Source organism: Thamnophis sirtalis, unplaced genomic scaffold (genome assembly GCF_051295495.1).
Source record: "Thamnophis sirtalis isolate CommonGarterSnake01/CBP01778 unplaced genomic scaffold, rThaSir2_p1.2 scaffold_4, whole genome shotgun sequence".
NCBI lineage: Eukaryota > Metazoa > Chordata > Lepidosauria > Squamata > Natricidae > Thamnophis > Thamnophis sirtalis.
The window spans coordinates 114746622-114761501 of NW_028261384.1; the positions used below are offsets into that span (position 1 = coordinate 114746622).

Here is a 14880-nt window from a genome sequence, read left to right on the forward strand (position 1 = left end):
GGCTTTGAAGATATATTTATAAAGAAGAAATATGATAAAGAAAGAACATTTTTTGTATTATTTTTAGCGAATGTGTAAAGTTACTATATTAAAAAATAAAGAAAGGTATATTTGATTAAGCTTAAAATATATACAATGCTGGTAATGTTCAGGGACGTGCAGTCACTAGAGGCAAGGGAGGCGGGGCCTCGCCAGTGTCCTCAGGGAAAGGAAAGGATTTTAAATAATTTTCTTAAAATAATTAAAGCCAGGGTAGTTGCTACCAGATTTCAAGTCACAGTGGCTTGGTGTCTGCTCTCAGTATTAACTAGGAGGAGGCCAGAGAACTAGGGGCCTCTTTTGCATAAGGAATTTTTCGCCTTTTAAGAGTTAAGCAAGGGTTAACAAGCAAAGAATTCCTTATGCAAATGAGGCACGTATTCTCTCGCCTCCTGTAGAGGGCATTTTTAGAGGCTTTTTAGAGTTCTCTGGGAGCAACTAGCTCAGTCTGACTCAGAGTTCTGGCTTTTCAAGAAGGGAGGGCAGGGCAGGGCAGAGAGAAGCAGAGTTGAAATCGTCTCTGAAACAGCTGGAAAAGGTGCGTGTGGGGAGGGGGGAGGAATTCAAAAAGTTTGATCAGAAGGCAGCAGGGGAAGGGTGGGTATGGCGAAGGACCGGCTTTCAAGCCTTTGGAAAATATATCCAATCCAACTTCTGTGTTTGTCTTTAAGAGTGAGTGAATGAGAGAGGGATCGAAGTTCTCTGTGTGCTTGTGTCTGTTTGAGAGGGGGGAGGGAGGGAGAGAGGGAGGAAGGAGGGGGAGGGAGAAGAAAAAGAATGGGAAACCTTATTTTGCAAGGGGAAAAAATGCTGTCGCTTTAAATCAGAATTGAGCATGCCTGGCTGTGGAATTCTGGGAGTTGAAGTCCACAAGTCTAAGAAGTGCCTCACCAGGGCTAAAGCTGACCGCATGTCACTGGTAATGTTTAATGGTCTTTTGCTGATTGGGACTGAATGGCGAAGCTTCACAACTTGTTTATAGGGATGAGATTTGGGAAGAAGAGTTCTTTTGTTGAAATGCAAAGACAATGATAAGTTTAAAAAATGTTTGTTCAGAAGAGCTGAATTCCATTCCTCTTAAATACTTAAGGTTCCTCCCACTTCAAGCCAAAGTCCACAGCTCTTCCACTTATTCTAATGCCCGAAGTCAAAAACAGCCAGCAGGCCTGCCAGGTACATTCAAGCCAAGATAAATATTTCTGGACAGCTGGGATACAACTGGCTTTGCTGCATTCCGAAAAAGGAAAGAGGGATTTAAGTCATATAAAGCAGAGGTTTTGTATTAGGACTTGTAGAAGGGGTTGTCTTAAGACTTCCCAAATATCTGAAGTACCCACAGGAATTGAGTGATTAATGCTGTTTTCTTTGAAGGAGGAACAAGTGCTTAAGAAGTAAAGTTGATTATCTTTTGAGCATTTTTTCCCCATATCTGTCCTGATTCCATCAAGGGTAAATAAAAGCCAGACTAGTAGAGTAGAACATTTGGAAATGTAACAAATTTGGACAACAGGATTAGAGAAGTGCTGTATATTTCTGCTCTGTCTATGTCTATGTTCCTTCCTAGGTCTTCCTGACTATCCACCTCCTTCAGGGGATAATTCAATTCTGTGTCCAGGGTGACATGACTATCTTTATATATGAGATTTTATCAAATGTTTGAGGGAGCTACTATCAGCTGCCACTCACTAGGCTCCGAATCCAGATAGCTGCTGGGTTGTGTGGCAAATCTCTTGACTCTGGATGAAAGAGTTGTGTTTCCTCCAAATGCTGTCCTCCCCTTTAATCCTTTCACAGCCAAAATGAAGCCAGAACAAGAAGAGGTGCGCCATCCATTGGTCTCTGTTAAGGGGATCCCCATGATAAAGTATTTTGCAGAAGTCTACGATGAAGTGGAAAGATTCCAAGCACATCCTGATGATTTACTGATCTCTACATACCCCAAGTCTGGTGAGTGATGCCTCTGGCTGCATTTTCTTAAACAGACAATAGAAATTCTGGGTATTCATGTGTGGATAATTTCTAAATCTCTACTTTCCCTTTGTTCTATCAACACGGACAACAATAAATTCCAGGCAGCTGAAAAGTAAACTTTTCTTTCAGAGACTGACTATATATGCCTGAAAAGAGACATAGCTACTTATATTACATCTAATTTGCATTCAAGGTTTTATTGCCCTTAGTCTACTATCATCCATATACACAAATATTTTTCTGCTAATATTCTTTTTTGCAAGAATATGTATATTAGTAACAGTTTGCTAAGCATTAGATTTTACAAGAAATATATCAGTGTTCCTTGGAAAGATCCGTATCTACATTGTTGTATAATAAATGGGTGTTGTTCCAACTTTCTGTCTTTCCTGGTTTTATTTAGGAAATAAAAATGACAGAAGGATGTTGAGATAAAATGAGAGACTAACAAAAGAACCGCATTCTCTCATACTAGAAGACCTTCAAGGTCCCTTCTAATTCTTTTATTTGTAATTCTGAAAGTTCAGAAGTAGAACAGCAGAATTTCACACTGAAAACCTCATCTGCAAATATGCATAGGTTAGAGAGTCCAGTTTTCTTGTAAATGTTTTTCTTTAAATTCTTACACTATAAATTACCTTGGTCTTGGTTACTGTTAGTTAGAATTAACTATATTCAGTGTAGCTGGCCTGCAATTTAATATAAATAGAGTGTATGAATAAAATTAGTGTCTTTTTATGATCTATTATGTATCTGACTACAAGCTATTTTTTTTTTTTGTTTCCCAAATCTGGGGAATGGGATGCACTGGTTTTAAAGATGATAATCAGCTCATTTCCTCTGTTGAACTGAAGGGCTGTCTGCTATCTTTGACTGTAAGAAAAGTGAATCAATAAATATATGTAGCTCAGAACTGAACTCCGGAGTCCTTGGTGGTGTCTGAGGTTGTTTGTTTGAAAGCATTAAGGACTGCACACAACTTAAACAGATAATTAGAACTGCAGAAAAAACAATTGTTACCAACCTGCCTTCCATTGAGGACCTCTATACTGCAGGAGTCAAAAAGAGGGTTGTGAAAGTATTTACAGACCCCTCACATCCTGGACACCCTCAAAACCTTCTACCCTCAAAACGATGCTATGGGGCACTCCACACCAGAACAAATTGACACAAGGACATTTTTTCCCCCCAAATGCCATCACTCTGCTAAACAACTACAATAATTCCCATAACACTGTCAAATTATTTACTAAGTGTATTACTATCATTCTTCTCATCCTTCCTAGTATCTATCTCTTCCCACCTATGACTATAACCATGTTGCTTGAATCTTTACATTTATATTGTTTTGTTTACTAGTATGATTTGATTGCTTATTTTGTAACCTACAGGTATCACTAAGTGTTATATCTTATGATTCTTGATTAATGTATTTTTTTTCTTTTATGTACACTGAGAGCATATGCACCAAAGAAAAATTTATTGTGTGTCCAAAAATACTTGGCCAATAAAGAATTCTATTCTATTCTATTCTATATTATTCTATTCTAACTGAATCAGCATGAAGTTTGCTATCCCTGTTACTGATTTTTATCCTGCTCTATCATGGTTGGCAGTACGGGGTTTTTAAATCCAGATTTAGGTTTTTTTCCTATCCCTGGTTAGGTTTCTAGGTTTTTTATTTTAAAATCTAAGCTTTTCTGCACATTATTTTATATTGTATGCATTATATAGGCAAAAATAATTTAGTTTAAACCTCATTTATTGTGGGATTTGTTAATTGAGATTTTTGTGTAGAATCTGGGTCCATTTAAACTCTGAAATTCCGATTAAACAGATACAATACAATACAATAGCAGAGTTGGAAGGGACCTTGGAGGTCTTCTGCCTAAGCAAGAAACCCTATACCATTTCAGGCAAATGACTATCCAACATCTTCTTAAAGACTTCCAGTGTTGGGGCATTCACAACTTCTGGAGGCAAGCTGTTCCACTGGTTAATTGTTCTAACTGTCAGGAAATTTCTCCTCAGTTCTAAGTTGTTTCTCTCCTTGATTAGTTTCCACCCATTGCTTCTTGTTCTACTCTCAGGTGCCTTGGAGAATAGTTTGGCTCCCTCTTCTTTGTGGCAACCCCTGAGATATTGGAACAATATCTCAGATGAAATAATATAGTTTAAAACTATGTAGTGGGTTTTTTGCTCATTATCTGAAATTTTTAGGTAGAGATTGGCTTTATTAAGTAAAAGTCAGGTTATTTTTTAGGAAATCCCATTGGCAACTCTGTCCTCTATTGCCTTTACTTCAACTCCTTTGTCTTCGCTGTAGATATTGTAGAAAAAAACAATATTTGCCTGTGGAAGCAAACATTCTGTTTTGCTTCACCACTCATAACACTGGAAGCAATTTTGATAATCACCAAACTCTACCACAGACATGTAGATCAGGGGGGTTTATTGGTCATTTTATGTGGAAGGGATATCTCATCACTCCTGATTGGCACCTGGAGTAGAAAATTTCATTCCAATTTAGTTTTCTGACAACTTCCTACAGTTTAAGAATGAGGTGTTACGAGTGGACTACATGAAAAATCCTGTTTTATTTTAGACAGTACATTTCTTCTTGAAATATCATCTTGGTTCAGCACATCCAAATTTCTTATGCCTTTTCAGGAACTACCTGGGTCAGTGAAATTATAGACATGATCTATAAAGAAGGCATTCTTGAAAAATGTGCACTTGAACCCATCTACGTGCGAGTCCCTTTCTTGGAATTTGCTTTCCCTGGTCTCCCTGCAGGTAAAATCATAGGAATTGTTCCCTCTAGAGTCTAGACAGTAATTTGGTCAGGGAGGAAGTGGAAGTCTAGCCTTTATGGTGTGGATGTAGGAGTGTCAGAACCTGAGGGTGGAGTCAAAAGAGTAATCAGCCTGGAGGCTCTACGTACCCCCCAAGGGGACTAAGTCCAACCCTTCTTGAATTTTGTTGATCTTTATCTAGTGCCAATACAGTGCTGTTAGTTGAGTAGATTCCTGTACATAGATGCATGAGTAATAAATCAGTTTAATAGGAACTTCTTGTGTGATCCTAGCCCTGATCAAAATCACAGTTGTGGAGATGAGGGAAGATGCAAACCATATAGTCTGGGCAATTTGCTGCAGACATCTTTGGTAGCTTTTCCTACTGCTAGTTGATGACTAGAAAACTTGTGATACATTGGGTCATCCTTCTTTCTATATATAATACAGACTGGCAGCATTTGCTCTTCCCTTATACCCACAGAAGAGCTGATTTGGATAGGCTAATGATAGGGACAGGATGGAGATGTCAGTTCAATTATTCTTTTTCCCTTTCCAGGCCCTGAACTGCTCAGGGAAGCACCCCGTCCATGTCGAATTAAGACACACCTTCCTGTCCACCTGCTCCCCAAATCTTTCCTGGAAAAGAATTGCAAGGTGAGAGAGAAAAAAGATGTGACTGTTAATACACGAAGAAGCAATAAAATGAATGCAAGGACATACAAGTAGTCTTTACAGCCATACATTTAATGACTGTTCAAAATTACCAAGGTGCTGAACAAAGAGATTTCTTCGCCTGAAGTTACCACTGTTGCTGCAACCCTGTGATCATGTGATGGAAATTTGGGCCTTGTAGTCTATTTACCTTTCAACTGTAGAAATGCTGCAAATGCCCCAACTTGCTTATCTCTCTGTCCATCTCAGCCCCATCCTATTCCACCAGTGCATGCAAAGCTGAGACGGTCCTAGAAGCCTTAGTCTGCTCCTTGCCCACACCAGGCTTGGGAATCCTTACCTGTTACAGTGCCCACAACATATTCAAATTGCCTCACTTACTTTTGTAGTGTTTCTGCAGTTGTTGACAGGCATGCCCACTGGGCACAGCCTTCCTAACCATGTCGCCTTGTGCCGTTTTGGAAGTATGTGCCATTTTCACAATGGTTTGGAAGCCTTCCAAAGCGGAAGTCTTCCTAGTGAGTTACTCTTTTCAAAAGGAGGCTTCCAAAGCACTGTAAGAGCAGGTACCATTTTGGCAATCCATTCGGAAGCCTTCCCCCAAATATTGCAAGAATAGCACATGCTTCCATATGATGCAAGACGGCCTTGGTGGGAAGGCTGTCTCTTGTAGAGGCTGGGTGCAAGAAACAGACTCCTTGTCACACAAAAAAACCCCTCTTTATTTACCTCTTGTGAATTAATTGCATTCACCCACCGAAAAGTCCAGGCAAAAGTCCTGCAATGAGTTAACGGCAACAACAGATCTTTTCAGTTCCTTGTGATAATTGCAAGGCCCTGAACTCCCAGTCGAAAGGCTGCAAATTAAGTTCTGGCAAGCAGTCCTTGATGCACGAAACACAATGAGCAAAATCTCCAGAAATACGAACTGTTGTCTCCTATGACAACTAATCCTCTTTCCTTCTACTTATTCCCCAGCCAGGGAAGGGCCATTCAGCATCCACGTGTGCTTTGTTTCCCGAGTCGACTCCTTGTCCTCTGTTGTTCACCTCTCCTAACTGCTCTGTACATACAGTATGAAACAGGCCCCAGCTGTTCTTCCTTCTCACTCATCTCAGCCTCCAAAGGCAGCTGCCTCTCTGGTGGCTGGGAAATCTTTGCATCCAACACAGAGCATCCATTACAGCCTTCCCCAGACTCCAGAACTAGCCCAGGTTCCTCACCAACCTTCTCATCATCCGAGTCTGCTGCCAGACATTCTTAGGGTTAGGAATGTCTGTTACAGAAAACCCACAAAGAGAAGTGGAGCAATTTGCCTGCACTGGTGGGTCCTTTAACAGATGATGCCTGCTGGGTCTGGCGGGGTAGGGCCTGGGCCCTGACCTCCCAGGCTGCAGCAGGTTTCCTTGCACTGGTGTGCTCTGTAACCCATTGAGATCTCACACCAGGCTTCTGCATGTTGGTGTCCTGTATCCCAGTGTTTCCCTACCTTAGCAACTTTAAGATGTATGGATTTCAACTACCAGCATTCCCCAGTCAGCACAGCTGACTGCATAATCAGCATAGCATAGCATAGCTGGCTGGAGAATGCTGGAAGTTGAAGTCCATATATCTTAAACTTGCCAAGGTTGAAAAACACTGCTCTAGTCTATGGTGGACCTTAAAATTCTCCTCCCCTCCAGAGGAACAACTGCACTTTCCTTTAAAAACTGTGCCCTGCTTAATGGCCTCAAGTGAAAGTGGCAGGATTGTGACTGTTGAGCCAAGCAGTCACACAGGTGTCTCACTTAACAACCAATTTGCACCATAACTAAGATTCCCATGCCAATCACAGTCATAGGTTGAGGATTACCTGAATTGGAGAAAGGCCTTCTGCTTTTCCTTTCACACATTATCTCCAAAATGTAAATTACTTAGAGAGGGCGGTAAAGCAGTATATAAGTCTAAGAGCTATTGCTATTATACAGATCAGCTTAATTAGCATTCTCGTTTGCCACACAACAGATCATCTATGTAGCCAGAAATGCCAAAGATGTGGCTGTCTCATTTTATTACTTCTACCAAATGGCAAAAGTGCACCCGGAGCCTGGAACATGGGAAGAATTTCTGGAGAAATTTATGGATGGAAATGGTAAGTGGATGGTAAACCCTTCCAAGGCGTTCAGCTTGGATATTTGCCTTCCTTGGTATGATAAGTTCAAGAGATAGTATGATAGTCATGCTTTTAGCAGTAGCTAGTACGGCTAAATTATAGGGATGGGTTAACGCTTATTAGGACACCCTTGTGGGGGAAGCTGCTTGAAGTCTACTGCTAATGACTGGTTTCACAGCTTGAAGCTCTGTGAATGTGAAGGTCAGATCTGGGCTTTCTCCTCCTTACCCATTCCTTTTTAGTGGGCAGATCAGTTTATGTAAATCTATGATTCTTTGTATAAAGTTTGACAGTGAACTTTTCTACCAGAGTTTCTAGTCCTGCTTCATGCTCCTGATGACCAAACCAAAGTAAGTAGTAAGCAAACTGTAGTTTTCTCCATTCTGTTGTACTACAATTCCCATCATTCACAAGCATTCTATTTTTCTCCTCAGTGTCTTTTGGATCCTGGTATGATCACGTCAAAGGTTGGTGGGACATTAAGGAAAAACACAGGATTCTGTACCTCTTTTATGAAGATATGAAAGAGGCAAGACTCCTGCTCTTCTATTAACAGTTATTCTCTGCTCCTTCACAGTCCACTTCTTCTCCCCACATTGGGAATTAGATACAAGGTGTAGACCTCTTCCTGTTCTGTCTAAGTCTTGCATATATTTTCAACTTTCAGTATCAAAGATACATGTAGGGACTGATCACAAAATGCTATAAAACATGTCATAGCAGCCATGGCAGCTGTCCTCAAGCTAAATGCTTCTCTAATTATGTGGAGAAGAATTCTAATTATGCTCAGGTAGTTTGGAAAAGTAGTCTTGTAGGCGGAAGATTGTGAGAGGCTTAAGTTGATTACATCTCCAAGGCAAATTTGTGGCTAAATTGCAAATGATGCCTTCTGGACAATGAGAAAGGGAAAACGTATCTTCTATGATTACTCCCTTCTGGCTGAAAGATAATATGGAGTTTTGAGAAAATCCTTTCTAAGTGCAAAGGAGATAGGGTAGAATAAAAAAGTTATTGTCACTCTAAATGTATACTAATCAGCTTTTATTAAAATGGTATTTCATTGCAGTCAGCCCTCAAAAGATAACAATTATGCATATACCCACATAGACACACATATATGACACAGAGAAACATCACAGTCCAGTTCAGATGTATATGACAAAAAAAAAAAACCATGAATCTTGCGACTTTACAAGACGAATGGCATGAGGACAAAGCTTTTACAGAATCTAGTAGTCCTGCTGTAGATACTTCGAAACCTCCTGCCAAAAGGGAGCAATAGAAACAGTGTTTGTGTGGGGTCTGTTAACAATGCTTTGAGCTCTAAGCGCATACCGCTTATAAGCAGTATCTTGAATAATGGGAAGCAAGCTTCCTATAATCTTCTCAGCAGTCCTTACCACTCTCTGTTTGGACTTTCTATCTGAGACACTGCAGCCACCAAACCAAACAGTGATGCAGTTTGTTAAAACGCTCTCAATCGTGCTTTGATGGTCAGAGAAAAAATATGCTCTCCTTATCTGATGCAGAAAATGAAAATGCAAAGCATATTTTAATTCATTTAATATCTCTTTATATGGGTGGTCCTCGGATTATAACAGTTCATTTAGTGACCATTCAAAGTTACAATGTTGAAAAAATGACATGACCATTTTTTTAAAATTATGACTGCTTTAGCATCCCCATGGTCACATCATCAAAATTTGAATGCTTGGGAACTGGCATGTATTTATGACGGTTGCCATGTGCCAGGGTCCACGGTCATGCCATCACCTTTTGCAGCCTTCTGACAAGCAAAGTCAGAAAGTTAAGCCAGATTCATTTAACAACCGTTATTAACTTAACAACTGCACTCGTTCACTTAACAATCATAGCAAGAAAGTTTGTAAAATGGGGCAAAATGTATTTAGTTACATCTTGCTTAGCAAAAGGTATTTTGGACTCAATTGTGATCGAAAGTCAAGGACTACCTGTATCTCACTGTTCTCCACCTAGTGCAAAATTCCTGGTTTCACTATTTGATTGTTGCACTGCTTGTAGGATCTAGAACAAGAGATTCGAAAGATAATGGAATTCCTAGAACGACCAGCTGATGAAAACCTAATTAAGAAGATTGCATATCACACCTCCTTCAAAGAGATGAGTCAGAACCCAATGGCTAATTATACAAATGTTCCCATTTCTTTTATGGATCACACCATCTCTCCTTTCATGAGGAAAGGTAAATCTATGAATCAACCAAATTGGGGCTGCATGAAGAGAAGTTTGCATCTTTAATGCTCATAAAAGGATGAAATAGTAGTGCTGCCTACTCCAGCCTGACAAGTTCCATGTGTTAGATTTGCAATTCCAGCTATCAGGGCTAATCCTTGTGCTGGTCAGGGATTATGGAATTTTAGGTCAAGCTACTTATTCCTAATATCACCACTGGAAAGAAGGCTGGGATAGCAATAGCAATAGCAATAGCAGTAGACTTATATACCGCTTCATAGGCCTTTCAGGCCTCTCTAAGCGGTTTACAGAGAGTCAGCATATTGCCCCCAACAATCTGGGTCCTCATTTTACCCACCTCGGAAGGATGGAAGGCTGAGTCAACCCTGAGCCGGTGAGATTTGAACCGCTGACCTGCTGATCTAGCAGTAGCCTGCAGTGCTGCATTTAACCACTGCGCCACCTTGCGCCATAGAGGTCAACAATAATTGTAGCATGGAAATTTGTTGTTGTTGCAGGCAAATGTTGTTGCAGGCTCTTTGTGGGTGTTACATGCACAACTATCTTCGCCAACCTGAGCAGTTTGCGTACGTGGAAGGGTCAAACTTTCCAGAAAGAATCACAACAATTGACAATGCAGGACAATGGCTTGGGGAAGATTAACATGCGCTATTCACAGCGAAGGTTGTGGCTGGATTCGGTTCTCATACTTTTTACCCTTTTCCTGGGGATTTCACTGCTTATATAGGAATCTCCAAGTTGGAAACAGATCTTGAGATCTGACAACCGTAACCAAGATTGGGGGGGGGGGGGGATATGGCACGAGAAATTGCAATTATGCCTGCCTTGTGCCAGCTTCTACATTCTCCTAAATACACAGTATGTTGTACATCGGTCTTTTATTTCCCTTCTGCCCGTTTTCTGATCATGTTTATCTCCAGGGAACATACTGCATGTTTTGGATCCAACTTTATTTTATCCAGTTTTAAATATAGTGATGTTGAAACAGAAGATAATATATGTTACTTAGTTGGGTAATAAAATATCTGAAAGTAAACAACCCAACCCCAAAAACTATCAAAAGGTTCCATAAGTGAACAGTGAGCTACATATATTGCAACATAACTACATTTAAAATGTTACCTAGTTGGTTAATGAAATACCTGCACGCAAACAGGCAAGTTCAGAAAGTACTAAGGACTCCTTAGTTATGTTGAGTATTATTTTCCCCTCAATTTAGGAGTTGCTGGTGACTGGAAGAACCAATTCACAGTGGCACAAAATGAACATTTCGATGAGAATTACAAGATGCAAATGAAAGGAACTAGGCTACAGTTTCGAACAGAGATATGATTGTTGTTTCCCCTCCTCCTTGAGTTTGCATTCCCCCACTCACAATTAAAAAAATCAAACCCTAAACATTTTGTATATGTGCCCTGAATGTATGTCAGTAAATTGCATTATGCCTTCTAGTTGGTATGTCTAACAATATATGAGCTGTCAAGGTAGTCTCTTGACCAGGGGTGTCAAATGATGGCCCATGGGATGGATGCGTCATGCGCAGTCTACACCCACTCCAGCTCTGTGAAAGGGAAAAACATCACAATGTCACGTGATGGCAACATGACGCCATGAGTTTGACACCTGTGCTCTAGAATGTAGCATAAAAGAGCACACTTGGAGAAAGTTTGGCTGCGCTTGTGGCCTCTTGGGTAAAGTGTGAATGAAATGAAATGATCATTGAGCAAAAAATGTGGTGTGTGCCACCCGGGGCTGATAACCCTAATAGAGATTTTCTCCCTTAATAAACAAGTCAAGTGAAAGTCTTAATTGACCATTATGATGGGTGACACTTTCGGCATGGAAACCATCTGGGTGACTTTGGGTCAGTCACTGTGGTGGAATCTCCAGCTAGAATTGGGGGAGGTATGAAGTGGGGACCGAGCTTAGAGTCCTTGCACAACAGAAAATGCACCAGGCCCTCTCTCCCCTAGAAGTAAGCCTTATCTGACTGTTCTCAAGACCCTGCGGTCAGTCTGGTGAGATCCTTGTAATTAGACATTGCAGCAATAAAGAAATAAATATGAACAACTCAAGGTATAGGGCAGGTTCCTTATGCCAGAAAGTCCCTTTCTCTCTCGGCCTACAATGTCAGGAATGGACAAGCCAGTCAATCAATTTCTTTTGGAACCAATGAATCAACACTTTGTTGAGCAGAAAACAAAGGCAGACACTGTAATTGCAGGAAAGAGGAGGAGGAGCAGCTCTTTTTAAACAAACCTTACTCTCAAATCTATGTAGGTAGTCCTTATTTAACAACTCCTAGTTAGTGACCGCTTGAAGTTATGATGGTGCTGAACATGGTGGTAGTTGGAATTGGACCTCATATTTATGGCCATCGCATCATCTTCCCAACAGTCAAATGGCTGCAATTGTCAACTTTCCTTGCTGGCTTCCTACATGCAAAGACTGCTAGAACTGTCCTCCCCACATGGTGCAGTCAGGTAGCTTTTTAACTTATGATCTCATTGCTTAAGGACAGATTTTCCAGTCCCAAACAGGACCATTACACAAGGACTACCTATACTGGTGCTCTGGGTTTTGGCCAAAAAATAAATTCTCCCAGTGGGTTTCAAAATGTTTTTATTTAAAAAAAAAACATCACTTGTGAATTGTTTTAATTAGAAATATTCTTTATCCATTATCTTGAAATGTACTGTATTTTTCACAGTATAAGACAAGGTTTTGAAGAGGCAAATTTTAAAATAAAGTTTTAAAACCCTTAAAATACTCTGCAAACCATCAAAAAACGGCCTCTTTTTCTCAAACATGGGCCCCCTTTTTTCACAAAAAAAGGGGACATGAATAGCCTTTAGGAGGCTTGCAAAGTGCTCCTGGGGGTCTGGGGAAGGGGCAAAAATGAGAAAAAATGGCCCATTTTTTGCAAAAACAGGACCATTTTTCGCAAAAACAGGCCCGTTTTTGTCAAATATAAGGGAATGGATAGTCTTTAGTTCTCCTGGGGGCAGTGGGGGGCAAAATTAAGCAAAAAATGGCCCATGTTTTTTGCTCATTTCTGCCCTCTTTAGCCCCCAGGAGCACTCTGAAAGCCTTCTAAAAGCTATGCATGGCCATTTTTGTGAAGGGGGAGGGGTTTCGGGAGGCAAATAATGCTGTATTCAGTATATAAGACGCACCCAGCTTTTCAGCCTCTTTTTTGAGGGAAAAAGGTTCGTCTTATACTCCAAAATACGGGTATATGACTTAAGTGGCAAAAGGCATCTTGATATGGCTTCTCAACCTTTAGGCGAAGGTGAAGCGTGAAGACAGGAAAATTGTCTGTGGTGGCTTCCAACAAGATACCGCTAGATTTTTCCTGCTGCTTTTCTTTTCCTCCTTTTCAGTTCTACTCCGTTTTGGTTGATGTAGTGAGGGATTTTCCCTCCCAGGCTTGGGGCTGAAGTGAGCAAAACCTTTTGTCTCCTTTGTCTCATTTTCAATCTTTCAGCAAGATGCTTATAGCTCTCCTTTTTCCACACACGTCCTAAGGAGCAACTGGAGCATCTACAACATCTCGGTTTGATAAAAAGGCAAATTAACACCCAGAATTATATAGCTCAAACACTCATAACCAGGAGTTGTGTAACAACAAAGGAAATGAAAAACTATGAAATCTTCCCATTGCAAATTCAACCACAGAAATGGCCCAGAGCCACATTGGAGTCCAAATCCAAATTGCAAATTGAAAGAGGAGCCAGCTAAATTAAGCCAGAAGCTTTGGAACAGGCTCCAACTTCTCTTTGCAAGGATCAAATTTCACTTTGTGGTTCAATTCTTAAAAGTATGCTTAACGTACTTATTTGGGAAGGAATGAAAAGCAAGTGTAGAATTGTACAGCCCTCGGCAGAACTGTTCTTTGCACGCCTGTTTTTTAGGAACAAATGGAAAAGGGAGGTGGAAAGCTTTTGATAGGAATTGGGGTCCCAGGTGCTTTTTCTTCAAAACAGGAAAAGCAGATGCTTTGATTACACCTTTTAAAACATCATTAATATGTCATAACATCGTTTCAGCCTCGGTCAAACAAACTAAAATTTGAATAAAGGCCTCTTTTCCCGTGCCAGGTTCATTTAAAGACAGAAATTAATTATTGAAGAACTTTTCTAAGTATAGGAAGTCCTCAACTTACAACAGTTCATTTAGTGACTGTTTAAAAGTTACAACTGCACTAAAAAAAAGTGACTTATGACCAGTTGTGGGCTGCTGCCTGGTCAAACCAGTTCAGGAGAACTGGTAGTTGTGATCACTGCTTGGCCCGCCTAACCGTCCCTTCGCTATTCTTTCCATTTATAATTAACTTTCTGGCTCATTCCACCCACCCACCCTGCCCAGCTGAGTTCTACGCCGTGGCTGCTGTATTCACCAGAGCAAGAAAATCATGTTAAGAGAAATAATGAGTTACAGAGAAGCAGGTTCATATCGAGCCATTTTACAAAGATGACATCTTGAAGCCATTCAGAAGTCAACCAGTTCTAATTCTGACAATACTGGTCAGAATCATCCAGTGACGTGCGGTGAGGTTTATGGCTGGTGAGGCAAATAGAAAGCAGCTTTTGGCCGCCCCGCGCTATGTCCAACATAGAGGTGTCCCGACTTCCGGTCTGGCATCACGCCGGTGCGAGCTGCCGACAGATCCTCTGCTCGGTTCGCCCGGCCTTTTGCACGAGCGTGGCTGTAGCAGGCAAGGTCTTTTCGAGGTGCGAGGACCAGTGGAGAGGGGAAGCATTGGAGCAGCGGAGGGAGAAAGGCGATCTCCCCCCACGAAGCGAGAGGCTCCCTCAGATCGAGTGCAAAGGAGGTCGGCTGATTAATGGCCAACCAGAAGACGTGACTGCCAGCCTTTAACAAGGAAGGGAAAGACAGCTGCAGGGAACATATCGGATTGAAAGACGGTAAACAAAAGACCTTGATTTAGGAGCCTAAATTTGAGGAAATTAATAATTTAACTGTTCTGAGCACGGATACGTAAGTGGGTGCATT

The 14880-nt window shown here is 41.0% G+C and overlaps 1 protein-coding gene across 3 annotated transcripts; it reads left to right on the forward strand.

Moving 5' to 3' along the window:
- The first annotated feature begins 487 nt into the window (after positions 1-487).
- LOC106540356 (sulfotransferase 1A1) lies at positions 488-11262 on the forward strand. Of its 3 annotated transcripts, none has more exons than XM_087713772.1 (8): positions 488-577; positions 1834-1986; positions 4681-4806; positions 5365-5462; positions 7485-7611; positions 8067-8161; positions 9673-9853; positions 11084-11262. In XM_087713772.1, exons 2-8 carry the CDS (start codon positions 1839-1841, stop codon positions 11194-11196), a joined length of 888 nt encoding a protein of 295 aa, XP_087569898.1. In that variant the 5' UTR covers positions 488-577; positions 1834-1838; the 3' UTR covers positions 11197-11262. The 3 variants fall into 3 exon arrangements, with proteins under 3 accessions (XP_087569898.1, XP_087569899.1, XP_087569900.1); XM_087713773.1 differs by lacking the exon at positions 488-577 and adding an exon at positions 1017-1430; XM_087713774.1 differs by lacking the exons at positions 488-577; positions 4681-4806 and having other exon boundaries at positions 1498-1986.
- Positions 11263-14880: the final 3618 nt, after the last annotated feature.

Coding starts and splice junctions, on each gene's coding strand:
- LOC106540356 (XM_087713772.1), top strand. CDS start 1,839: ATGAAGCCAGAACAAGAAGAGGTGCGCCATCCATTGGTCTCTGTTAAG. Junction 5,463..7,484: donor TCCTGGAAAAGAATTGCAAG/GTGAGAGAGAAA, acceptor GCCACACAACAG/ATCATCTATGTAGCCAGAAA. Junction 7,612..8,066: donor GAAATTTATGGATGGAAATG/GTAAGTGGATGG, acceptor TTTTCTCCTCAG/TGTCTTTTGGATCCTGGTAT.